Source organism: Fomitiporia mediterranea (assembly GCF_000271605.1).
Source record: "Fomitiporia mediterranea MF3/22 unplaced genomic scaffold FOMMEscaffold_2, whole genome shotgun sequence".
In the NCBI taxonomy this organism is placed as follows: Eukaryota; Fungi; Basidiomycota; class Agaricomycetes; order Hymenochaetales; family Hymenochaetaceae; genus Fomitiporia; species Fomitiporia mediterranea.
The window spans coordinates 716,436-740,827 of NW_006760387.1; the positions used below are offsets into that span (position 1 = coordinate 716,436).

General features: G+C 45.0%; 8 protein-coding genes across 8 annotated transcripts; 3 read left to right on the forward strand and 5 right to left on the reverse strand.

Annotated features, from left to right (window-relative positions):
• Nucleotides 1–350: 350 nt before the first annotated feature.
• FOMMEDRAFT_144453 (uncharacterized protein) lies at nt 351–2,211 on the reverse strand. The gene is given in 8 exon segments (XM_007262562.1): nt 351–595; nt 653–827; nt 887–966; nt 1,030–1,223; nt 1,275–1,432; nt 1,496–1,530; nt 1,550–1,616; nt 1,679–2,211. The coding sequence occupies 8 exon segments, from the start codon at nt 1,854–1,856 to the stop codon at nt 478–480; spliced, it is 1,005 nt and encodes a 334-aa protein (XP_007262624.1). The 5' UTR covers nt 1,857–2,211; the 3' UTR covers nt 351–477.
• Nucleotides 2,212–3,094: 883 nt separating this feature from the next.
• On the reverse strand, nt 3,095–4,819 carry FOMMEDRAFT_102151 (uncharacterized protein). The gene is made up of 8 exons (XM_007262563.1): nt 4,779–4,819; nt 4,475–4,724; nt 4,284–4,412; nt 4,060–4,221; nt 3,819–4,008; nt 3,676–3,755; nt 3,442–3,616; nt 3,095–3,384 (listed from the first exon to the last, which is right to left on the reverse strand). Exons 2-8 carry the CDS (start codon nt 4,650–4,652, stop codon nt 3,267–3,269), a joined length of 1,032 nt encoding a protein of 343 aa, XP_007262625.1. The 5' UTR covers nt 4,653–4,724; nt 4,779–4,819; the 3' UTR covers nt 3,095–3,266.
• Nucleotides 4,820–5,737: 918 nt separating this feature from the next.
• On the reverse strand, nt 5,738–7,729 carry FOMMEDRAFT_151603 (uncharacterized protein; the record flags this gene model as incomplete). Its single annotated transcript, XM_007262564.1, has 6 exons — nt 5,738–6,019; nt 6,071–6,122; nt 6,196–6,257; nt 6,983–7,172; nt 7,228–7,336; nt 7,657–7,729. 6 exons carry the CDS (start codon nt 7,727–7,729, stop codon nt 5,738–5,740), a joined length of 768 nt encoding a protein of 255 aa, XP_007262626.1.
• Nucleotides 7,730–11,493: 3,764 nt separating this feature from the next.
• Nucleotides 11,494–13,861, forward strand: FOMMEDRAFT_76432 (kinase-like protein; the record flags this gene model as incomplete). Its single annotated transcript, XM_007262565.1, has 8 exons — nt 11,494–11,709; nt 11,761–12,197; nt 12,260–12,752; nt 12,802–12,861; nt 12,918–13,091; nt 13,213–13,287; nt 13,343–13,564; nt 13,631–13,861. 8 exons carry the CDS (start codon nt 11,494–11,496, stop codon nt 13,859–13,861), a joined length of 1,908 nt encoding a protein of 635 aa, XP_007262627.1.
• A 362-nt stretch (nt 13,862–14,223) lies between these two features.
• On the forward strand, nt 14,224–16,501 carry FOMMEDRAFT_16963 (isocitrate dehydrogenase). Its single transcript, XM_007262566.1, has 9 exons — nt 14,224–14,493; nt 14,583–14,648; nt 14,704–14,803; nt 14,868–15,169; nt 15,221–15,280; nt 15,347–15,423; nt 15,495–15,724; nt 15,825–16,102; nt 16,170–16,501. Exons 1-9 carry the CDS (start codon nt 14,389–14,391, stop codon nt 16,206–16,208), a joined length of 1,257 nt encoding a protein of 418 aa, XP_007262628.1. The 5' UTR covers nt 14,224–14,388; the 3' UTR covers nt 16,209–16,501.
• Nucleotides 16,502–16,651: 150 nt separating this feature from the next.
• Nucleotides 16,652–18,330, reverse strand: FOMMEDRAFT_138379 (uncharacterized protein). The gene is made up of 6 exons (XM_007262567.1): nt 18,093–18,330; nt 17,875–17,991; nt 17,718–17,798; nt 17,478–17,664; nt 17,189–17,364; nt 16,652–17,110 (listed from the first exon to the last, which is right to left on the reverse strand). Exons 1-5 carry the CDS (start codon nt 18,251–18,253, stop codon nt 17,194–17,196), a joined length of 717 nt encoding a protein of 238 aa, XP_007262629.1. The 5' UTR covers nt 18,254–18,330; the 3' UTR covers nt 16,652–17,110; nt 17,189–17,193.
• Nucleotides 18,331–18,803: 473 nt separating this feature from the next.
• FOMMEDRAFT_102164 (Rieske [2Fe-2S] domain protein) lies at nt 18,804–20,922 on the reverse strand. Its single transcript, XM_007262568.1, has 15 exons — nt 20,664–20,922; nt 20,579–20,609; nt 20,419–20,521; nt 20,311–20,361; nt 20,213–20,248; nt 20,010–20,152; nt 19,863–19,943; nt 19,780–19,804; nt 19,609–19,721; nt 19,479–19,545; nt 19,401–19,418; nt 19,291–19,341; nt 19,146–19,233; nt 19,028–19,078; nt 18,804–18,970 (listed from the first exon to the last, which is right to left on the reverse strand). Exons 1-15 carry the CDS (start codon nt 20,893–20,895, stop codon nt 18,819–18,821), a joined length of 1,242 nt encoding a protein of 413 aa, XP_007262630.1. The 5' UTR covers nt 20,896–20,922; the 3' UTR covers nt 18,804–18,818.
• Nucleotides 20,923–22,447: 1,525 nt separating this feature from the next.
• On the forward strand, nt 22,448–24,297 carry FOMMEDRAFT_77238 (ISP domain-containing protein; the record flags this gene model as incomplete). The annotated part of the gene is made up of 14 exons (XM_007262569.1): nt 22,448–22,549; nt 22,620–22,677; nt 22,730–22,760; nt 22,822–22,924; nt 22,981–23,031; nt 23,096–23,131; nt 23,194–23,336; nt 23,388–23,468; nt 23,541–23,565; nt 23,622–23,724; nt 23,853–23,914; nt 23,973–23,990; nt 24,045–24,095; nt 24,172–24,297. 14 exons carry the CDS (start codon nt 22,448–22,450, stop codon nt 24,295–24,297), a joined length of 990 nt encoding a protein of 329 aa, XP_007262631.1.
• Between the last annotated feature and the right edge of the window lie 95 nt (nt 24,298–24,392).

The window sequence follows — 24,392 nt, forward strand, 5'->3', positions numbered from 1 at the left end:
GACATCTAGCGCGTGATGGACCAGACGGTACCACATAAACCTGCCTACGGGCACTACTGCGGAAATTCCATTATCGTAGATATATTCAAAGCCTTAGCATTATTAAGTCTGGAGTTTTGAAGATGGAGTTTCAAGTAAGCACTGACATATAAAACATGGCTTCGGCAGCCTTCTACTGAATCAGTCTGCCACAGACGAACAAAAGTCCCACGGAACTCTACCATCACGTGACTCAGGAGCGTACTTAGAGATTCCAAAGCAACAAAAATATGGACTTTTGGCTTCTCCTGTTCAGTTGAATATCTGGCGGGGGGGTTGGTTCTGATGTAATCACACGTCGTAAACGGTTGGCTGTACAATATCCAAGTTCCTGAACTGATTTTTTCTTTACAACTACCAGTTTGTGTTTCAAACGTTTACAACTTTACTTTATACGACCATCGACGCATAACGAAGATGGTTTGCATTCTTAGTCGTTTACCGTTTAGCAAATCCTAAAACCCATTGAATTCCAATGTCCAGATCTGCGCGCCATTTCACGCTGGCACCAATCGTTGGATAGTAAAACGAGAATCCATGCGACACTCCAGGATATCTTATTTCGATAAAAATGTTAAATTCGTCCAACACACAGAAGATAGAATGAACTTACACATCGACCTTAGTCGGGACGCCGCTTTCCTGCATCATCTGGGCATAAAGGAGGGCCTCATCGCGCAAAGGATCCATTCCAGCGATCTGAACATAGGCAGGAGGAAGGCCAGAGAAGGACTTTGCCAGCAGAGGAGACACAGCAGGGTCCCACGGATCACCAGGCCGGTAGGCACCTATAAGGAAAGCAGCCTTGGGATTTGCTGCTTACTTCGAAAGAATCGCGGAAACACACCCGCGAATAATGCAAGATTTGAACGAGGAAGTATGGGATCATCTTTGCACTGTCCATAAGATTTCAATTTGTCTCTAAAACTGGTAAACAAATGAGACAATCAACATGCGCAAATGGATTTCGCCAATGATGCAAGCACGAACTGTTCTGGAAATTCCTTTGCATGCGACATAGTTCCTGGGACTTGCAAAATTTGGCCTGTAATTTTACCTTGAAGATCCGGGTCTTCTCGTGCACGTTGCGTAACTACACATGTGAAATTTCCACCTGCAGAAAGGCCACCGACAATGAAACCTTTCTTGAGATCAACTCTCAATTCTGATGCATTGGAGGCTACCTACGACAACGTGAGAATGAGATCGGACATCGGGCCGAAATGTTGGCGTACCCATTTTACAGCATCGTATGCATCAGTTGGACCCGTTGGCCAGCGGAATTGAGGAGCGAGACGGTAGTCGACATTCACAACGACAATGCGATGTTTTGCAGAGATTGCTCGGCAAACGAGCTCGTCGGTGTCGAGGTTTCCTACTGAGTAGCCTCCACCTTGGACGAAGCATTAAGATTTAGTTAGGCAATCGAAAAAAGTACTAAAGAGAACGGGCTTACCGTGAAAATGGACGTGCACAGGAAATGCCTCCGAACTGTCTTGAGATTGCGGACCTGATTGCTATATCTCCTGGGGGCGTGGTCACAGGAATCCGCTTCTCTACCACCGTTATACCCACAGCTAAATAATGCATAGAAATTTATGAACGAATTGCTAAGCAATAACACCTATGCCATACTAACGTGGGCCAGCAGCCTCTACAGCCTTGTGCAGCATCTCTGCAAAGGCCTCCTGAGCTTTGATGACTTCCTGGTCACCCTCAAGTGCGCTTTTTACTTCTGGAAGTTGCTGAGGTGGTGACTTTGCTACTGCAGCCATGAACTCAGGGTCTGGCGTTGCATAGTGAGACCAGCCAACCATTGTTATCAAGGCACTTCACTGCTATGGAGTGATATAACCAGAGATACAGGAATGAGAAGGGTGTGCTCCTGTCCTGCCGGTGAGATCGGAAAACTATTTGTATGAGCGCACAATTGGATTGATCGTACTTCTGAAACGCAATGATCAGAAAGTACTAGCCCGTTTACCACCTCTTACAGCTAGAAGTAATCCATGATGCGTAATGCTGCGCCTGTCTGTGTGAACCGACCAGCAAAAGGTACGAATCTTCCCGAAGTCGCGTCAGATAGATAGTGTAAACTATGTGTGGAGGCCATCTACTGTATGTTCGGCTGCTGCATGAATTTCACTGATGTCGTAAGCGATGTATTCAGACCCGAGAGAGTTGCATATGAAGACAAAATATAACGAAAACATTGGGATATTCCAAACACGTTTAATAGTCGCGGACTCTGCTGTTACAGTGCTGTAGTCGTCCAATTCCCACGGCCTATCGGAGTGGCACGTGATTTTACGCGCCTGATAGCCTGATACTGTAGTTACATGTTTTTCTCTCTGTAACATTTCAGCCATCAAATGCTTCGACCATTCTCACGTATCATGTATTTGAGCAATTCTCCATAAAATATGCTATATGTGGCAGGTGTCATATACCCAACTCTTTATGTGTCTCCTTGAGTTACTTAAACAAACATTTCAGCTGTAGCGTTTATTTTTTAGCATTATGACTTATAGTGTGCACAGTATGTGCAAAGTATGTACGACTTTCGTGGTATCGCAATGCACACTTGGCATGTTTCCTTTCTAAACAAGGTCTTTTCGGATGCCATAAAATGGGTACTCCTTGGGTCTAACGAAAAATCTGACCAGGTGGTCTAAACGTGCATACCTATTCTTCCCAAACACCATATAAACGGTCCATTGTGTCCTTTGTAAGAAACAATTCTCCTCTATTCTATTAATCGAAGGTAATTCAAGTGCAAAATGTATCTGAATTTTGATAGTTCCACGTCCTCCTCGGTCTTGACGGAGGCATGTAGCTTCTTCTGAAAGTGCACCGAGGGAGTCTAAAGCACGCTCTAAAGCGGAGGACGACGGAGAACATGTTAAATTTGCATGCCGGTTATCTCAGATTCTGAGAAAAGCGTTTGGCCAAAAGAGAGTCGCAACTGTTTAAAGAACTGAGTGATCATTTCAATATACTGTGGTAAGTGCTTGATCGTCAGAGCGACACGCAAGCAGTGTCCCTTTGATATTGTCAGATTCAGTTTTATAACGGTTTCACTTGAACTATAGACAAGGTGCCTTATATAGTTTAAATCCCTCGATACACCTCTTGGGGAAACGTGGAAGGAAGAATAAAGCGAGTACAATTGCGTACAAGTGATAAAAAGACTGTAACGCGATGAGTGACCTGATGGTTCCCTTAGTTCACTGCTTAGCAAACGTTAAAACCCATTGGATGCCAACGTCCAGATCTGCGCGCCATTTCACCGCAGCACTAATCGTTGGATAGTAATACGTAAATCCATGAGACACACCGGGATACCTTATTTCGATAGACATGTTAATTCGGCCAACACGCGGAGGATAGACATGAACTTACACATCGACCTTAGTCGAAACCCCGCTTTCCTGCATCATCTGGGCATAAAGGAGACCTTCGTCGCGCAATGGATCCATTCCAGCGATCTGAACATAGGCAGGAGGAAGGCCAGAGAAGGACTTTGCCAGCAGAGGAGACACAGCAGGATCCCAGGGATCACCAGGCTGATAGGCACCTATAAGGAAAGTGGCTTTAGGATTTGTTGTTAAGTATGAAAGCATCCTGGAAACATGCCTGTGAATAATGCAAGATTTGAACGAGGAAGTATGGGATCATCTTTGCACTGCTCATGAGATTTCAATTTGTCTCTGAGGCTGGTAAACGGAGGAGACAATCAACATGCGCAAATGGATCTTGTCAATGATACAAGCACGAACTGTTCCGGAAATTCCTTTGCATGCGACATAGTTCCTGGGACTTGCAAAATTTGGCCTGTAATTTTATCTTGAAGACCTGGGTCTTCTCGTGCACGTTGCGTAACTACACATGTGAAATTTCCACCTGCAGAAAGGCCACCGACAATGAAACCTTTCTTGAGATCAACTCTCAATTCTGATGCATTGGAGGCTACCTACAACAAAGCGAGAATAAGATCGGACATCGGGCCGAGATGTGTACATACCCATTTTACAGCATCATATGCATCAGTTGGACCGGTTGGCCAGCGGAATTGAGGAGCGAGACGGTAGTCAACATTCACAACGACAATGCGATGTTTTGCAGAGATTTCTCGGCAAACGAGCTCGTCCATGTCAAGGTTTCCGAGTGAGTAACCGCCACCTTGGGACAAAGAAATAAAAATCACCGAGACAATTGAAAAAGACTGAAGAGAATATACTTACCGTGTAAATGGACGTACACAGGAAATGTCTCCGAACTGTCTTGAGATTGCGGAGTGTAGATTCTGATTGCTATATCTCCTGGGGGAGTGGTCACAGGAATCCGCTTCTCTACCACCGTAATACCCACGGCTAAATAAAGCATAGAAATTCATGAACGAATTGGTAAGTAATAACATCTATATCGTACTAACGTGGGCCAGCCGCCTCGACAGCCTTGCGCATCATCTCTCCAGAGGCCTTCTGAGCTCCGATGAGAACCTGATCACCTTCAAGTGCAGTTTTTACTTCTGGAAGTGACGTTGGTGGTGCCTTTGCTACTGCAGCCATGAACTCGGGGTCTGGCGTTGCATAGTGAGACCAGTCAGCCATTGTTATCAGGTTACTTCGCTGCTATGGAGTATATAACCAGAGGTACAGGAATGAGAAAGGTGTGGTCCTGTCCTACCAACGAGCATCAGAAGACTATTTGTACGAGCGGGCATGGATCGATTGTACTTTTGAAAACACGGTGATGAGAGCGCACTTGCCCCATTTGCCACCTCTTACAGCTAGAAGCAATCCATGAAGCATAATGCTGCGTCCTGTGTTGTGTAAGCGGACCGGTAGAGCTTACATATTCCTCCCTGAGATCGCGCAACCTTCCGATTCGATACAGTTTAAGCATGTGGAAGCCATCTATCTTTACGTTTGGCCGCCGTGTAAATTTCACTGATGTTGTATGAGATGTATTCTGTCGCGGTAGAGTTGCAAACGAAGACGGAATTCAATGAAAACATCGGTAGGTACGATGAATCTTGGTGTACGAGTGGAAACTGTTTTGAGGGTTTCCCACACGTGGATAACCACATGTGGAAAACTAGCAGGGTAGTTTCCAACGTTGTCAACATGTTGGGAATTAGCTAACTATATTATGCAATATGCCCAAAATAGTAATTTTCCTCAATAAATGCAAGAATTTGGTAGGGCTAACAAACGGTTGATGATTTATTTCAATCTCTCTAGGGGAGAGGACTTGTACAAACATAATTATGTACTTTATTCCCTCATTTTTCTGTTTTTCTGAACGACTAATATGCTACTTAATACAGTTCACCACATAGTATTTTTCCCTGTTTCAGTTCCCCTCGTGGTTATCCTCGTGAGTAACCCACGTGGATAACCTCAGTGTGGCAAACTGGCCAGTTTCCACTCGTACTCTAACAATGATAGTCGTAGACTGTGGACTCTGCCTTAGTCCTATAATTCCCACGGCTAGATCGGATTGACGCGTGGTTCCTGCACACTTGAAATTATATTCTATAAGCTAAATGCGGCACATGGCATATACTCAGCCACTTGCTGTCTTCTTGAGTGGCATAAAACGTTTCAGCTATAATTCTCTTTTCATTAGCACCGAACCTTAGATTTTGCAAAGAATGCCTATATAAATCAGTGCTTTGCACGTTACTTATCCATCACGAGATATTCCCGGTGCCAGCGAATGGGCGCTTCTCAACTTTCACGCAAACTCCCGGCAGTCTTTTAAATGCAGCCAAAATATGCATACTTGTCAGTTCCAACCGCTGCATAATCGACCACTGAATCTCTTCAGGAAGTAATTCTCCTCTACTCCATAAGTCCGAGGTAAAGCAGTCCCATAGTATTCTGACACTTGATGTTTGCACGTCCTCATCGGCATCGACGGAGGCGTGTGTCTTCTTGCGAAAGTAAACCGAGAGAATCTGAACCGAAAGAGTCTAAGACGTATTCAGAAGCTGAAGACGACGGGAAACACGTTAAATTCGCACCCAGTACGAATTTTGAAAGTCATAATACTTACCAACAGAGTCGACGGGGCCGCTATCGTGGAGGTCGGAGTCGAAAACCCGTTCAGAAGCAGAAAGATGCACAGCCCAAAAAGCATACAGGCAACGAGAATTCAGGAAGAGAAACCGTCAAGAAGGCCTCATTAATTACGAAATTCGCAGAGCACATCTATAGAAAGAGACAGCAGGAGATAAAGAATTCAAGAGCGACAAACAAAGGAAGGGCTCAGAGCTCGGCGAAATCAACAAGCAAAAGCAGAACAACGGATGCAACACCAACCACGAGAACAACACCTAGAAACAAAGAAGCAGACAGACCAAGGACTAATAGATCGACCCGTGCGAGGACTAGGACGACTGAGTCCTCGAAAAATACAGGCAGTGGGGTTACAACTAAACATAGGTCTGTCCAAGAACAACGAAGGACGTCTAAAACTGCACAGCAACATAGACGGACAAAACCTGAGAAACAATCAGATGCATCACGAAAAAGTCTTAAGTATTGTATTCACTTGTAATCCTATACATTTTGTACCTTTTATAAAATTTGTCAATGTTAATATAATCTTCATAGGGGGTTAAGCAATGATAGTACAATGTTAAATAAGTAAACAAGAATACTTTTAGAACTTGGCAATTACAATTATAATTGTGTAAATTGTTAAGTTATACAAGTGATTATAACATACTTCCTAAGATTACAAGGCTAAGACATACTTATTAATTTGTAAAAGTATAATATCTGCTTATCATGCCTACAAGTCATTACAAGTGTTTGAATAGCTTGCTTTTGCTTACTATACAATTTTATATCAAATAATTAATCAAATATAATTATATTTAAATTATAGAATACAAAAATAGTAAATAATACACTATTTCTACAGTCCCAACCCCTACACCACCAGCTGCCTCTGCCTCATTCTTCTGCGAGTAGGATTTGTGTTGGAAAAGGATAAACGCATTCTCAGGCCGTTCGACGTAGCCTTCGTCACCATGTTTTGGTCGTTGCTCGGTCCCTGCAAGTTGAATTGCGAGCAGGTGTGAATTGAGGTCGAGCAGGTTGTGGTGATTGAGGCTACGCCTGTGAGACAGGTTTAGAGTGATTAGCAAGCGACAATAAGACAGAAAGGAACGACGCACCGCGACAGCGTGCAGCAAGTATGAGTGGTGTATGCAGGTTGAGATCCGGAGTGTTGAACAAGCTAATTCGGACTGCAGACGAAACCGTGTCTGTGCGCGTGCGCTCTATGGTTTATGCGTCAATGGGAGGTGCAGTAAACTGAGCCGTCGATTGCAAGGTGTTTCTCTGGGACGTTCCGGCTCGAAAGGTGAAGGTGAAGTGGAAGGCAGACGGAGTCGGCTCAGGAGAGGAGCGCTGGGTCACTGCTTCCGTTTGAAATGGTGCCATGTACAGCACTGGGGAATGTAAATGCACACGGCGTGGGCCCATCGAGGGTGACGTCAAGTATAGGATGGTAGGTGGGGAAGGAGTGCGCGGGGGGTCGGAGAGAGGATTGCGCCTGAGGAGTGGTCATACATGGACATTGTCGCGAGTGCGTACTCACCGATTGTTGCTTGCGCTGCTGAGCGGGAAGAAGTATGCGAATGCATGGAATTATTGGAGAAGTCGTTCGGCATTGGTCAACAATGCGGATGTGCGAATGTGAATGAATAAAAGAAGGCGAGCATAAGAAAAAGGAGGGCAACGAAGGAGAGGCAACACAAGAGGCAGAGCGAGGAGCGGGAGGGATGAAAGGGTGACAAGAAGTTGGGATGAGAGGGATGAGCAACTATTGTGCGAGTTATTATGAAGTGGACTGGCTACTTACACTTTACGCTGAAGGACTGTGTAGCCAACTCGGCCGTGTTGTCACAGGATCTGAGGCTCAGTGCAGGCATCGCAGTGGCAGATTAGAGAGACGAATCCAGTGACCTTTATTGCCTAGGTGGTTACAGGCAGTGTGCCTGCTGGAGGATGCTTGTAGGCAGAGTACTGGGCTGGAGAGAACAAAAGAGACGACATAGCGTTGGGGGAAGAGGGTTGGGGAGATGATGGAGGTAGGAGGAAAAGGAGTGACGAGAGCAAGTGCGTCATTATATGCTCTCGATCTTCGGTACTCGATTATGTAATCACTTCGATATATTGTTTAAAGGTAAAAACAAATTATATTATAAGTCTGACAGAGTGATTGTTAACATTATTAATATATATAATTGTGTATTATCCTACTAAAAGTATTATAATCAACTTACAAGCACAATACAATATTTTTATAACTATTATAATCTATCAACTATTATTGTAGATATCTTATAATATAATTTTAACAGATTATAATAAGAGTTGAGTACTTGTACCTTACATGTAATGTTGTAATAAGACTATTAGTAAGCTTACTTGCTCTAAAACATGTTTGTAGTTTAATAGAAACTTTGTATATTTCTTACATTTATATACAATCATTATAATTACATTATAAGTAAAATATAAGTGTTATTTTAGAATGTAATACTTATGAAATCATTTTATTAGGTTACTTTTGCTATTATTAAATACATTTGTTGCGACTTTTTCGTGATGTGAGCATGCCAAAGTAACTGATTTTAAGAAACTAGGGAGTGGCTTGTCTGGCACAGTCTGGGTGAGTACGATTAGAGATTGAGTGTCTGGTGCTTTCACCTTGACTAAGCCTTACCTCTCCACCCTTAATGGCTTCAGAGAGCCAATCATTCAAAATATGGACTCGTAGTTATTAAACGCATGGTAGCCTCAAATTCTGAGGAGAAGCAGATGGCCAAAAGAGAGTTGCAATTGCTCAAAGAACTTAATGGTCATCCCAACATAGTAAGCACTTGACTGTCAAGCTGACTCACCAGGACTATTCACACAATATCTTCAGATTCAGTTTTATGACAGCTTTGCTCAAACTATAGACAAGATGCCTTATATAGTTGTAATCCTTCAATATGCACCTGGGGGAGACTTGGAAGGAAGAATAAAGCGAGGACAATTGCATACAGGCGACCAAAGGGCTGTAATGAGGTAAGTGATCTATACAGGTCTTAGTTAACAGGCCTGATAATATCTTGTAAGAGGCTCTCTAAATGGGCTGAAACACATGCACAACAGAAAACTTGTACATGGTGATATCAAGTGAGTACATTGCAATGTTCTGAATCTCATAGATTTGTTTCGAATCTGTGCTAAACAGCCCTGCAAACATTTTGCTCATGGGGAACACTGATGAAGTTATTAGGGAAAGTGATGTGAAACTGACAGACTTTGGATTGTAAGCTTCTTTCTAGAGTTGTGCTTCATGTTTCAACACGCATTAAGGTGATTTTTCACTCAGAACAGAACGCATTTCATCTGGCAACAACATAGAAGAAGTCGATACTGTGGGTGGAGCAGTTTTGTACATGGCTCCAGAGGCTTGGGATGGTAAACAAGGCTATGCAATGGATGTCTGGGCTCTTGGGTAGGCTGGATCTCTTTCAAAGTGCAGAAATACTTATATTTAACGTGTCTACAGTGTCATATTCTACAATATGTACAATGGATTAGAGAGTTTCCCGAGCACAAAGCCTTCGTGAGCAACGATCCCTTTTGGTTAGTAATGTAACAAACTCTGTTCATATGTGTATTTCACAGAGAAGGGGATTTGCGTGAGCCCGAAATAATTGCACAGGAAATAATGACTCATAAGAGAGTTTGGGAACAATCTGTCTGGCATGACGATGTAATGGGTATGTAAGATGTGAATCCATTCTCACAGTCTGGCTGCTATAGTCTTCATGTAGCTTTGTCTCTCAGTAAAGATATGCTTGAACCAAGCTATACAAAAAGAACAACTGTTGATGAAGCATTAGAACATCCGGTAAGCAGTCTTCTTTAGTAATATTTTTATTACTGTATTCAAACAAATAAATACCAGTGGATAATTCCGAGTTGAGCATGATAAAAACACTATGGATTCTGAAAATAACCAGGTCATCAAATCTCTGGCACTTGAATTTGAATTTTGTTTTGTTATACTATATTAAATATCTATTAATAATTATAAGCACATTATATAGGACCTTTGTATAATATATGACCAAATTTAGCATACTGATACCAATACCATGCTGGACTCTAGAATAACAGATATACTCTGTTTCTGTTGAGTTTTGTGAAAAGGATCTTCAAATAAATATTCAGCCAGCACCTGCCTTCTTAGCTTTTCTTTGAATGTCTGATTATTGGAATACCCGAAAATCTAACGAGAGAATTTAGAATAACTAAATAAAAATAAAAAATGTACAGGGCTAAGTGAATTGTAGGCATGAGCCAGAAGCAAGTCAAAACATAAATATTGTAGGTTTGCGTGGACTGTATGTACTGGATTTTCAAAGGCTAAGCTACTAGGTGGTTATTCCTATGCTACTACTATTAATAGGTTCGTTTGACCACAGATAAGACAGTCGTGTCAAGACATCCTTGGTTGCTGTATTGCAATTTGTTACTGCCAAGCTTATTTGGACGTATTTGGCTGATTGTGAGAGCTCGATCGTGTGGTCCGCGTTACTTGACTTCGCTCAAATGCATTACAAGGCAAGGCTTTCATTTAACTTACCTGGATTTTCCCTGATAACTTGTGGGTCCTCGTTGGGTGTTCAGTCCCAGTGCCAAAAAGAACTGGTGAATCATCGATGGCCAGATAACGATGCCATGGTAAGCACGTAATGCATATGGTCGTTTGTAAACTTTGTATCCATTGAACCTAATGGCACGGTGTTCGTGTAATTGGGATTACAGTGACTAACATTCGCTCTGAACGGTCGTCATCACAGGTACCGAGCATCACTGGAGTGGAGCGCATTGTATTAAATGGGCGCTTGTGTATCTTCTTGTGATTTGCACGTGGACTGCTTTTGCGGCAACCGAAGTCGGGTTAGCACACCGTTGATGAGGCGATGCCGTGGCAGCTGCGGTAGATAAAGTCGTGCGACACCCGAGGCGTTAGTCGCTAATCCCCCCACCGTCTCATGCCTTGAGCTTGAAGGGGGGCTCTGCAGGTTGGTGAGGTGTCCTATTCAAGTTTCATTTTTGTGAATGGGCAGAATCTATTTCGGTGATAGCTCCCTCTCTTCACACTCGCCACAATCGGTGTGTATAAGTGTTTTTGTGATGCTGTGTATTTTATCGATGGGTCGTTCATTTAGAGATACTCATGGGCACCCAGGAAGGCAGGTTAGACGATGATGTTGAGTTCTATGTTCCCGGATTCCTGTGGAATTTCTGGCTGGAGACATGGTCGGTGCTAATCTGTGTTAATCCTTTTATTTTAAAGTGGACTAATGGATGAAATTCTGATTTCTTTCTGAAAAGCCCGGTTGACATGTCGAACTATTCGCCCGATATGGTCCCTCCATACGTTGGCCTGCATGTTTACGACACGTACGAAAACGAGCTTTCCAAGGGCCACAACGATCGTTTGTTCTCCAAGGGTATCTTTGATAAGATCGAACAGCTAGTACCAGAGATAGTTAAGCGCCCGGAGTGGGGAGAAGCAAACGCAGCGTTCTACGCCCTTGAAAGGGACGCTGAGACGGCTATACGTTCTCTCCTGCAGCAAGTTGATTCAAAGCCTCGGTTCTCGCAACTGTCCAGTCTCGGCTGGGACAAGCGGTGCACGTCCCGAACCGAGAAAACTAAGCTCTCGCTGGGTCGACATGCACTCCGGTCACTACAGAAATACCTTATATTTCTACGATTTCGAAATCGGGACACGTATGCACGGCTTTTGAAATTGGCTAACACCGGGTACCTGTTCTCGACCAGTGGTTGGGGATCACCTCGTGCACTGCATGAACGGGCGCAGTTGGAAGGCGACGAAGATTCTCCGTTCTTGGATTGGATCCAGCTGTTGAAAAGCTTTACGTGCTTTCTTTCTGGGGATTATGAAGCGCACAAGTCGATTGCTTTCATTTGCGATTGTATCCATCGACGGTATGAGAATATGCTAGATATTGAGGTTTGCGTTGGTGTTTCTCCCGAACCGGACGAGTATATCTTAAGCGCTTCTTGCTTTGGGGTTGTAGAAGAGGATGGCGTTGGAAATCTGTGGGTTTTTCTGATTTAGAGTTTTCATCTGCATTCTCATACTGAAAGAATACCTTTCGCAGTAACGATACAGATTACTACTTCTTCCCAGTTTCACCGCACTGCACGATCTATCTCCTCATAGACGCTCCGTCGGAAGTGGATGCAGAAGAGCGTGAAGAACATCCACACCCATTTCACAAGGATGCAGTTGTCCCATCGACACTAGACCACGACATCGAAGACTCCGTTGACATCTACCAACGTAACGCTCTTTTACTCCAAACCCTTCCGCAATACCTCATCTTCGTCTCTTCACGTTCTATGATTCGAACTCTCACCTATTACAGCGAGAGACGCTGGATTCCAGAGAACATCGACTATAGCAAGCTCCTTCGAGGATGCCGAGAGGAGCTTGTGACGCATACGTTGCTCGTTAAATCTTCTATTGATATTATTGACTTGACGGACGAAGTGACGATGGTTGGCGAACACCCGGTTTGCTATGGCTCATTTGCGGATGTTTGGAAGGGGCTGTGGACTGACCAGACTGGGAAAGGCACGGTTAAGAAGCAGGTAGGCTTACTGTACATTCGTTCGGTACAGACGTTTGAAGCATTGTTAGGTTGCGTTGAAAGTTCTGCGAGCGAACCTGGTCGGCTACGCCCAGGAGAGACTCTTTTCGGTCCGTCTCGTTTTGTGTCTTCTCTGTCTCTACATGAACTGAAACATCGATAACAGCGGTTAAAGAAGGAAGTCATGGCATGGCACCGGCTGAACCACCCCCACGTCGCCAGGTTGCACGGCATTATGCAGCTTCCGAACACCCTCGCTATGGTCTCACCTTGGTGCGAGAATGGGACAATCGTCAAGTATTTACGAGAGACGAACCCCAATGCAAACCGCTACCAGCTTGTTAGTATGCCTACCATTTCTCATGCTTTATGCGGTCGCTTCTGCTTTATGTTTTGTGTATCCTTTGTTGAAGCTTTTTTTTTTTGTTTTCTCCGTTTATTTTTTTCGGTGCCGCGTTTAGCTCTATGAGATAGCTTCTGGTGTTGTGTATCTGCACGGATGCTTACCGAAGGTCGTTCATGGAGACCTTAAGGGTGTGAGTAGTCCGATTAAGCTCTGCAATTCGATACTTACGTCTCATTTCAAATCAGTGCAATATTCTCATGGACGCGGACGGCAAGGCCATAATCACGGACTTTGGACTATCTAAGGTCCGGGAAGTCTCAGATGCTCTTGAGTTACCTTCTTCCTGCTTGACGGGTTCAGCACGGTGGATGGCTCCCGAGATCCTACTCCCAGAAGTCGAGGACGACCGTAAACCGGCTATTACGACTCAGAGCGACGTATATGCGTTTGCTTCTGTTTGCCTAGAGGTAAGCTGTTTCCTTGAGTCATTCTCATTTGTTGCTGATTGTATGACCTTTAATTTGTTCTGGTAGATCCTGACCGACCAATTACCTTATGCAAATCGGAAGAACGACGTCAGGGTAATTGGCGAAGTCATGGCAGGCGGTAAACCAACTTGCGGTGTTAGGTTCTTGAACCAAGATCCTAAGGCTCATGAACTTTGGGAGCTTATGGATCAGTGCTGGAGTCGGACTCCTCGGGATAGACCTAGTATGAAGACGATGTGCGAGTGTTTGGATCGAGTGCGGTTTAAATGGTCATGATTCATGAATGGGATAACGTTTTATTGTCAAATCAATATCAATTACTGTAGTTATATTCGGTGCATTTGCTCACTCTTTCATTGTCTCACTCTTTTACTGATGTTGTACGACTAATGTCTTCATGATCATCTCCTTCCTTTCTTCATATGTTTATTCAAGTTTTTGTTTTCATTGTAAGCGGGGTATTATCGGCGAATGTATACGTTGCTCAATCGGACATTTCGGGATGATGAGATACTTCATGACGTTGCATATATGCAACTCGTCCAAAATTGGCAACTGATAACGTGTGGAAATATTTTGATCTCGTGTTCAACTCTCGTCGCCAGCACAAACACATCTTTTCCTTCCCATCACTATTCACATTTCTTGACCGGTCTCCTTGAACGACGACGACAACAATGGTGATGCTGGCACGTCTCCCACTCCGTAGCTGCCGCGCAACGTCTGGGACGTTAGCGCGGTACAATGTATCATCAAGAGTGGGAACGGCACTTAGACGTTCGTGTGTGCCACTTGCGAGGATGATGGCTACTGGTGTACCGTTTGATAGAATTGTGGTTAAGAACCCTGTTGTTGAACTTGATGGAGATGAGATGACGAGAATTATTTGGAAGAAGATTCGTGAGGAGGTGCGTTGTACTACTACTCCTAAATATCTAGTTGTGTAATAGGTATTGTCGACTGATATGCGTGTTTGTCTTGATTTGGTTCTGCCTAGTTGATTTTGCCATATTTACAACTTGATATCAAGTATTATGACCTTGGTATTGAGAATAGGGATGCTGTAAGGTTGTCTATATGCTTTCCATATCATGAGCTAAATGTTCGTTTCATACTAGACGGATGACCAGGTGACCATCGATTCTGCTGAAGCAATCAAGGAATACAACGTCGGTATCAAATGCGCAACCATCACTCCAGACGAAGCTCGCGTAGAAGGTACATTCATGCCTTTCATCGAACATAGCCATCGTCTCATTAAACTAATCTAAACTAAACATAGAATTCAAGCTCAAACAAATGTGGCGTTCTCCAAACGGTACGATCCGAAACATTCTTGGCGGTACAGTCTTCCGAGAGCCCATTGTGCTGAACAAGATTCCGAAGCCCGTACCGGGGTGGAAGAAACCGATTGTCATCGGTCGTCATGCGTTTGGTGATCAATATCGTAGCACGGACTTTGTTGCGCCTGGACCGGGCAAGTTGCAGTTGGTGTTCACCCCTCCAGAGGGTGAGAAGACCGTGTTGGACGTGTATGATTTCAAGGGACCGGGGGTGGCAATGAGTATGTATAACACTGATGAGGTATGTGGCAGTGTGGCATCGGACGGTAACAGACGCTAACTTAGGACTTAGTCAATTTCGGGCTTTGCGCATTCGTCGTTCAAGATGGCATTGCAGAAGAAGCTTCCTCTAGTGAGTATAGTATAATCCATGCCATGAAAGTTCTAAATCAAATTTAATTCATTATTGTACGTATAGTTCCTCTCCACGAAGAACACGATCATGAAGAAATACGATGGTCGCTTCAAGGATATATTCCAAGAGCTCTACGACACGTACGCATATCACATCTTTATGAGCATATTTTGCTTCATCCTAATTCTCGCTCTCTCCCTTACCTTCCTAGACATTATAAGCCTCTCTTCGACGAATCGTCGATCTACTACGAACATCGCCTTATCGATGACATGGTTGCGCAAGCGATCAAATCGTCGGGTGGCTTCGTGTGGTCCTGTAAGAACTACGATGGTGACGTGCAGTCCGACATTCTCGCGCAAGGATTCGGAAGTCTGGGAATGATGACGAGTGAACTTGTTACTCCTGATGGGAAGACTATCGAAGCTGAAGCTGCGCACGGTTAGTCTTCCTCTCCTTTTTATTCTACACCGCAGTCTATAACTCAAACAATGCTTTTTTTAAATCCTACTTTTATTACATGATTAAACATGAAATATAGGAACCGTGACCCGACACTTCCGCGAACACCAAAAAGGTAGAGAAACATCCACGAACCCAGTAGCATCCATCTTCGCATGGACGCGTGGTCTCCTACACCGCGCGAAACTCGACAAGAACGACGCACTAGCGAATTTCTGCCGGAACCTCGAAGCGGCATGCGTGGAAGTGATTGATGAAGATGGGGTGATGACGAAGGACCTTGCGCTTGCGATACACGGGAAGGAGATGCTCCGTGAACATTGGGTCGTGACGGATGTTTATATGGATGCTGTTAATGTGAGTTTCGAGATTTTATTCTTTATTTTGGGGGTTGAGTAATTCTGACTTTTTTTCCTCCATGTAGAAAAAGTTGCAGAAGAAGCTCGCAGAGTCCCTGGCATGAAAAAAACGGAGCACCCTCAAAGATGCGACGTACTTGTCGATGACGTCTATTACGACTGGTACTTCTCCGAAGCAACTCATCCTCCTTTCCACATCCATCTATAGATGATCTACATATAGATGGCTAACAAACACATTACAGTAACATACGCCAAGACTTTCTTGCTTACCGCCGCGGACGCATCTCAAGTCACTCTTACAATCACATCACAATCACAATCCTGCTATCCATGTTCAGTATCTGACATGTGTTGTTGTATTTTATTCTCGACATCTTTTTCGCTTCTGTTGTTGTCGCTATTTACTGAATTTGATGGATGGTTGATCATTTTTGAGTACTTCTCATGGATGAATGACGCCAGTGGTGACGTTGAGATTGACATACGTCTATGTATGTCACCTTGAGACTCACTGGGGTTGTTTGTCAAACAAAAGGCTCAACCCAATCCAAAGGTTTAATTGCATTTGCAACAGTCTAAGGCAACACAACAACACAAAGTGTGTGACAACCAAGAAAAAGCGTAAGAAAGAAAGTGTTACAACACAACAGAGAACACAGAGAACAAGTCAGAACAGCGCCGATGAAGGTATGTATCGCCGCCAATCGCGTTGTCGTCCTTTTTACGTTATTCGTACAATTTCACCAACAAAAAGTAATGATATCCGGGACCAGGATGTAAGACAGATAACGTCTTGATGCAGAGGTCAAGAAAAACAAGCCGAAAACGAGAGTGAGAGGAATAATAAATAAGGGTCGTTAGCGGTGAGCGAAGCGCAATGTGCGAGTAGTATGAGCAAAGCAGAGTCGATTCGCTAGTGAGTGTAGGGGGATGTATCTAAGTCGCTAGCGGTGGCGAATAGAAGTCGTCAAAGAGACATCGCAATCCCACCAATTAATAATATCTATAGAAACGAAGATCCATTCAGCTTCCAGAATGCACCAATAGGAATAGAAATAGAACATCCAGACCTACTACTTACATCGTTCACGCCGTCTCAGACTTATTAACAGCATAAGTCGCGCGTGACGGCGACTCCTTCATCGCCCACGACTCGTTCGCTCCTAACGCCACACTGTTCCGGTTATCCACCCATCGTTGGGCACGCGAGCTTTGTGTCTTGCGGCGGGTACGTAGACGTAGGAAGTATAACGTTGCCTGTACAACAAAAACAGAATGCGGGAATTAGTTCCATATCAAGATGACATCATCAGAAGCGATATAAAAATAGAAAATGATGTGATATGTGATTTATGTGAAGGGAGACGTACGAGACCAAGAAGGATAACGCCGACGAGCGAGCCGATCAGCGCAGGTACGAGCACCCTGACGAGGTGGTTTGATGACGAAGAGGAAGAGGAGCCCGGAGTGCTGGAGGCGCGTGCGGCGGATTCGGATGCTAGAGAGGCGGAGTAGGAGCTTTGGAGTGCCAGAGGTTCGAAGTTCGGCCCGGGCGTACTGCGAATGTCCGTAATGAGCGATAACGAAGGTTATGAGATGATAAGACGTACACTGGTATCCTAGCTATTCCACCATCCTGAGAGAACACCTCGTAACATACTGCACCGGTAACGGTGGACGCCGCAGCTGTACTGTATAACACATAAATCACGAAGAGGACCTCATCAGTACCACAACCAATCTCAGTGCAGTGAATGATCAACGCACTCGACTGGGAAAGTAGCAGGCGCCCCCGAGAGCAGAGTCGTCCGCCAACACTGTACCGTCATTGTCCCTATCGCCGGTGTCGGTGTCGGTGTCGGAATTGGCGCGGATGTAGTCGACCTATATGAAACAAGATGAAACAATCAATATCAATATCCCTCATCCGATGCATTACACGTAGTCCAGAGAACTGTGTAAGCATGATGCACAGGAGTACTCACTGGCTCAAGACCGATATACTCTCAATAGGCACCTCCGTCAACGTCGTCGATGTCACTGCCTGAGCCAACACGAACCCAGGTCCGTTCATCACAGCCCACCCCACCAAACTCGCCGCAACCCACTTCATCACAGACATCGTCTTACTCGTCGTCGAAGACATAATAATGCGGCGTCTGAAACAAAGTGTCGTTGTGCCACGGGAAGATGAAGAGCTGGCTACAGGGGCGGCGCTGGTTTAATAAGAAGGCTAGCGTGAGGAAAAGACGGTATAAATACGGGGCCCTGGGTCTGGCTATATGCGACGGAACCGGGTCGATGCCAGATTCGCTATGCCACAATCTTAGCTCATTGCCGAACCGACTTTCCTAATTTGGGCAGATATCCGAATCCTGCATCAATGGACATCACGGATTCATCATCCTCGCAACGCCGATCATCCTATGCACACAGCCTATTTCACTTCCATCAATTCTTGACACAACGGAAAGTGGTAAAGAGAGGAAAAGGAGAAGAAACAGGTTCAACTGTTCCATGTACGGAGTGATGTCTGCTTTCGTCCGTGCAATCACCATCGTTTTATTCATTCCACATCAATGGGCAAGTGAAAGGCATTTATTGAATCTGAAGCACATATCCTCTTAGATCTCTACCTATTCTTACCGATATGATGTTCCTTAGCGCGCGCTATGACGAGCGCGGGGGCTATTCCAGTGACCTAAAAATAGTTACCAGGACATGGTACCATTGGCGTCAAGTTCGGCGCATAGCCGACTCGCCTCGCAACTAGGCGCTTCACCATCGTCTTGCGACAAGGGTCGCGCAGGATATATAACCTTCCCCAGTTGCCTCTCTAGCTGGAGGTGTGTCTGACAGAAGTCTAAGTAAATGTTATCTGTTAGCAGCAGGGTATGAAGTAAAGAAATGTCGTGCGCACCGAGGACTCGACTTTGATAATACAGTACTCCTTTCTCCTCCTCTGGATGCACTGTAACATCCCCAAAGTCATAAGTTGAACGACTCTCGAAAAAAAAACGGAAGGAAGGGACACTCACAGACACCTTTATGGTAAATACCAGCGTTAAGTCCACGTTGGGCATTCTCACAAAGGTCGAAGTCTTCTTGTTGTACTTGCGTATAGAACTGCAGGACGATATTTTCACACGAGTGGTGCGGACACAATGCACAGCTTTGACATACCTTCCTATTCTCAAGTAAGACTTCTTCCGGGACTCCTTTACGACGGAAAACCTAGACGACACAGCTTAATCAGATGATTGTTCGCAACAGAGGGTGAGATTGCAACAAACATCAAACTCCATGCGCGTCTAGAATAAACGCAGTGGGTATGAGCGCTCGATAAATACTAAAGTGGTAAAAGACAATACCTTCGTTGCACTCAGCGGCACAGACCTTAAAATATACCATACTTCAGGAGCAACTGTCACTCCATGTCTAATCGTGGAAGTGGACCATGAGTAATTCACGTCCAAGTACAGCAGACATGTGGGCGCGTACGTCGGGAATATGAAGACAAAACTCTGCTTCTCTTCTGGATTAGACTTCAGTGGCACAGTATGTCTCGCGGAGTTCGACAGCGGCTCGACAGTATATCCTGTCAGATCCAGAGACTAGTCATGCAGGCAACATCAGCTTTAAGTTCCCCCGCGTCAAGGCCATGCTGCAGACCTGAGAAAATCCCGGATGTGCAATCCTATCGGAAGATCTCATTGAGTAAGGACACGCGAGAGAACTGGGAAACGGTGGCATACGTGCAGTGATAACACTCTTGATAACCATCTGACATGGTTTTCCAATTGAAGTTTCCAACCACCTGGCGGTAGTAGTACGGCCTAATCGATGAATCGATCATTAATAGCAATCTTTCACACATTAATCCTATTGAAGGAATCACGAACTCGTATTGAGTGAAGTCCGTGTCCTTCCACTCTGCAGGTAGTTGAGCAAAGTGATCCTCAAATGGAACAGGATTCGGAGAAGCATCGAAATTGAGGAAGATAAAACCTTGTGTTGTAACGTGTGTATGAATTTTGAAAAGACCCTAGTAGAAACCCTCAACTGAGCCCTGATTATGGTATGAGAATTCCCAAAATGGGCCTACATTTGCTTTCTTGTCAAATCCAGGGACTGTATCAAACTACGGCACGATCTCAGAACACAGCGTCACACTGACGCCTTTGAGCCAGCTAGCAGACATACCTTTGGCGCCTTGACTAGATCGCCTTTGGCATTGTAACTCCATCCATGGTACTGTGAATTGGTAGGCAGTAAGTATTAAAATTCTTAGCAGGAAGGTTGGTCAGATACCTTGCATCCAATGACAAGGCTGGAGCCCTCGGATTTCGAGACAACTGGATAAGCACGGTGCCTGCAAACATTGTGGAATGCTTGATAATTATCGTCTTTGTCCCTGCAAATGGACATGAGTCCTTGGAAGGAGACGAAATTCAAAGAAAACTGTCGTCACCGAATTATAAAGTAGTCAAATACATTGTTCCCTGTATTATGCATCGTTAGTGGTACATATCTGCGGCTTTGAACTAGCCACGGACCGCTGATATAGTCACCGGGCTTGGAAAAGTGGCTTGTATGGGACGTCAAGAGCCAGACCTTTGAAAATATAGCCCTTTTCTCGAGCTCAAAGATTGACTCGTCACGCATCCATTGAGCGGGAAGAGTTGAATGGTCAGAGGCTGGAAGAGGTAGCTTCGCTTTCAAGCTAGTTGTCTCGACTCCAAAGCTTTCCTTGAAACTCGAAACAGCGTCAGTAGCGACAGGAGACATGTTAAATTTGAGCGAGACAAGTGACAACCCCGAGGAGTTTATCTGTTGTATAGAGGCCACTCGCACGACCGCTTTTAAAGCTACAAAAAATAAAAGACGAGAAAGATGGTGCAAATATTCCTTGAAGTAGTCCAGAACCCATCCGGGGACATTAAATGAATATCGAAGCAGAGTGCTTCGACGAATAGGTGACCCTTGAAGCTTGCCCTCCGAAGAAAATGCCAAAGGCAACCCAGTGGACACATTTTCCAGAGAGCTTCTTGCAATTTTAAGTTCGAAGCAGCAGATTCAGACAGCGATCAGGAGTGTTGCGGCTGTTAAACTTGCTTGCCTGCGGGAATGCCATACGTCGTAATCCTTCGAAGAAGCACAGGGCCGAGGATATGAGTTCCGATTCCGGGATAGCTCGTGTTTAGACCTTCGTCTAGTGCCTTGTTGGAGAAAAGCCCTTCGAAGGTTGGAGAAGCGTAAATCTTGGACACACTGTTTACGAGTCGGCGATTGAATGTCAAGAAGGCAGTGAAAAGCAAGGACGCAGCGCGTTTACGTAGCATTATTCCCGTGCCCCAAAAGTCCCCGATGTGACGCCGGGTAAACGATACGCAGTGGGGAGACGAAAGACGCGCATGGTAGTTTGTATTCAAGTCGCGATGGCTGGTGGCACAAGACTAGACGAAAAGGGACGACCGTGACGTCACGCGTCAGGAGAATCAAAGTCAAAGCTGTATTTGGTTTATCCTTCTCTTTCATCCCATATCGACTGACGCTGCAGCCCATATCGGACTTCAACTCTTCCCACTTTTTCAATTGATAAATCCGACAGACTTTGGTTCTTCAGCCTCATGTGCCAATAATACAACTCCCGGGTATTGGGACTTCTCTATTCTCATAGTGCCTCGCCGTTTACGTGGTGGGAGACTTCTTCCCCTGTCCTAGTAAGCAAGCTGGGCACTGCATGGAACTGACCAAGTCATAACAGACGCCTGTGTCTGCTGACATTCATTATGAGGGCAAAGAAGCATCTGACCGATCGCGCCGCACCCGGCACCGGTACCCATTATCATTGTTGGCTTCTAGATGACTTCCGCAACACGATATCGTGACTTAGGAGATTCCGATTTGCCTTGTTCGAAATAAATTTACGGCTCCCTATCTCGCATATCGACGGAGTTTGTTGTTACAAAATATTGTAATAACAAACACATGTCTCGCTGAAAGCCCCCAAAAGCACGGCAATGACTCGAACATGCTTTGCAATGGCAGTTCGATGAAATTCTGTCGGCGGACCTTGAAATTTCATGATCCCTATACTGTGGATCCTACGAAGTGCCCTCAATCCTTTAAGGGACTCCACACTGGGTCGTCTTGAGAGCCGTGACCTGATCAGCCAATTCAATGCCAGGCCGGATCATCAGTTAAAATGCTCTACAAATAAACTAAGTGTGCCGACCCGTCCGAACTACTCTGCCTAATCACCCACTTAGCACACCTGCACAACATGGCTCCTGTTGCTATCGAGAACTCAGTTACTGGTCTTCCTGAGCCTTCGTCAATGGCAGAGGATATTGATTTGCATAGACCGAAGACTCTGCCAGCACGGTGGATGCGTGATGAAGGCATCTTCCAGCTTGAGAAGAGGGCCATCTTCTCGAAGGTACACTGATACAATTTGTATACAACGTCTACCAAAGGCGTGTTTCATTCTAATCCTGGCCCTTTTTCAGTCCTGGCTATTGGCGTCCCATACTTCACGCTTCACGAAGCCGGGAGACTATATCAGCGGTACGTACCTACCTTAATACCTCATCTGAAAGTCTTGCCGAAGGTTATGCAGGCAGCTATGTCTTCGATTATTTCATTATTCTGTATGCGGGCTCCTCGCTTTCCCGGCCTTCCTTTGATGTACGACAATTTACATGTCTTCAGCGACCGCGACGGGAATTTTCAAGCGTTCCACAATGTCTGCAGGCATAGAGCATTTCCGGTCGTGACTAAACCTTTAGGCTCCACCTTGGTCGTCGGATGTAGAGTGAGGCCAACTCGTCTTCTATTGCATCATTGGTTTGATCGCCTCGGGATTAATAGTATCATGGCTGGAGCTACAATGCAAGAGGAGACCTTGTCAAGGCACCAAAGGTTCGTCTCCCCTTTCGTCTCCAAGGACACGAGCTTGGGGCCCATGTTCTGACCCTCTACGTAGTTTGACACTGTACCCGGATTTGATAAGAAGGCAAACGTAAGTGTCCTTTGGATGAACATCACATGCTTTTGAATTCTGCAAATCCGATGTTCTCGTAGGGTCTCTTCAAGGTGCACACGCATGTTACCCAACAGGGATTCATTTTCATCAACTTCGACGCATCTCCTAATCCCGTGGCATTTGACGACTATTTTGGACGACTTCCATATGAATGGCGCAACTTTGACAAAAACAACTACACGTAACGATACAGGCTAACTGAATAGCTTACGGTACTCACATGAGAAATCAGATATGCGTACAGTTGGAAGATTGAAGGAGATTACAACTGGAAGACGTTCATGGACGGGTACCAGGAATGCTATCACTGCACGTGCGTTGTTATCTGTTGTTCACTCCCGAAGTCCGCTCCGACGAACGGCAAGCTATACTGAATGCGCAATAGTGTCGGTCACCCAGGATTTGCGCAGGTACGGCAGCTTCTTAATTTAGCTACTCGAATATGCCGCTGACTTGGGTATTGCAGACGCTCGATTTGAATCAATATCGAGTCACGCCCCTGCAAAATGCTGCGCGCCATGAAGTGCCGATTGCGAAGACTCGAACGGACAACTCGACTCCACCTGTAAGTCCAGCAAATATTATAATAGAGAAGTTGATTATCGATAACTTTGTGTAGACATTCACCTTTATCTTCCCCACGTTTGTGTGCTTTCTTCTATATGTCGATCGATGCTCGAGACGCTCTACAGATCAGGGGTTACTGTCACCGACACGATGTGGTATACAATGCGCACTGTGCCTATCTCTGCAACTAAGGTTTGCCCTATAAGCTTTATCCCGGAATACGGATTTCCGGACTTACCTGCATAAATAGACCAGGATGGAATACGATGTATGCGTTTACTCCGAAATGCATGGAAGGCTTGAGTAACACGTGTTTTCTCAGGTTTACCGACGAAAGAACGTGTCGTACGAAGAGCTTCGTGAATTCATGAAGGTGTGATACGCTCCACATCCAAATTTCGGCATCACCTTCTTTGAGCCTAATTGACCATGTCCTCGGCGTGCGATAGTTTTATGAACAAGTCGAGAAAGAAGACTACGACCTTTGCGTCGCCACGCAGCGGGGTCTTAACGCTGGCATATACTCTCATGGCTTCCGTGAGCTTCCTTCCGTGCATTCCTCGCGAGTATTTTGAAACGACAATGTGCTTCCTAACTCAGTGCATCCAGAGAGGGAGAACGGGGTCCATTATTACCAGGAGAGAACCATTGGTAAGTTGACATACTGCTG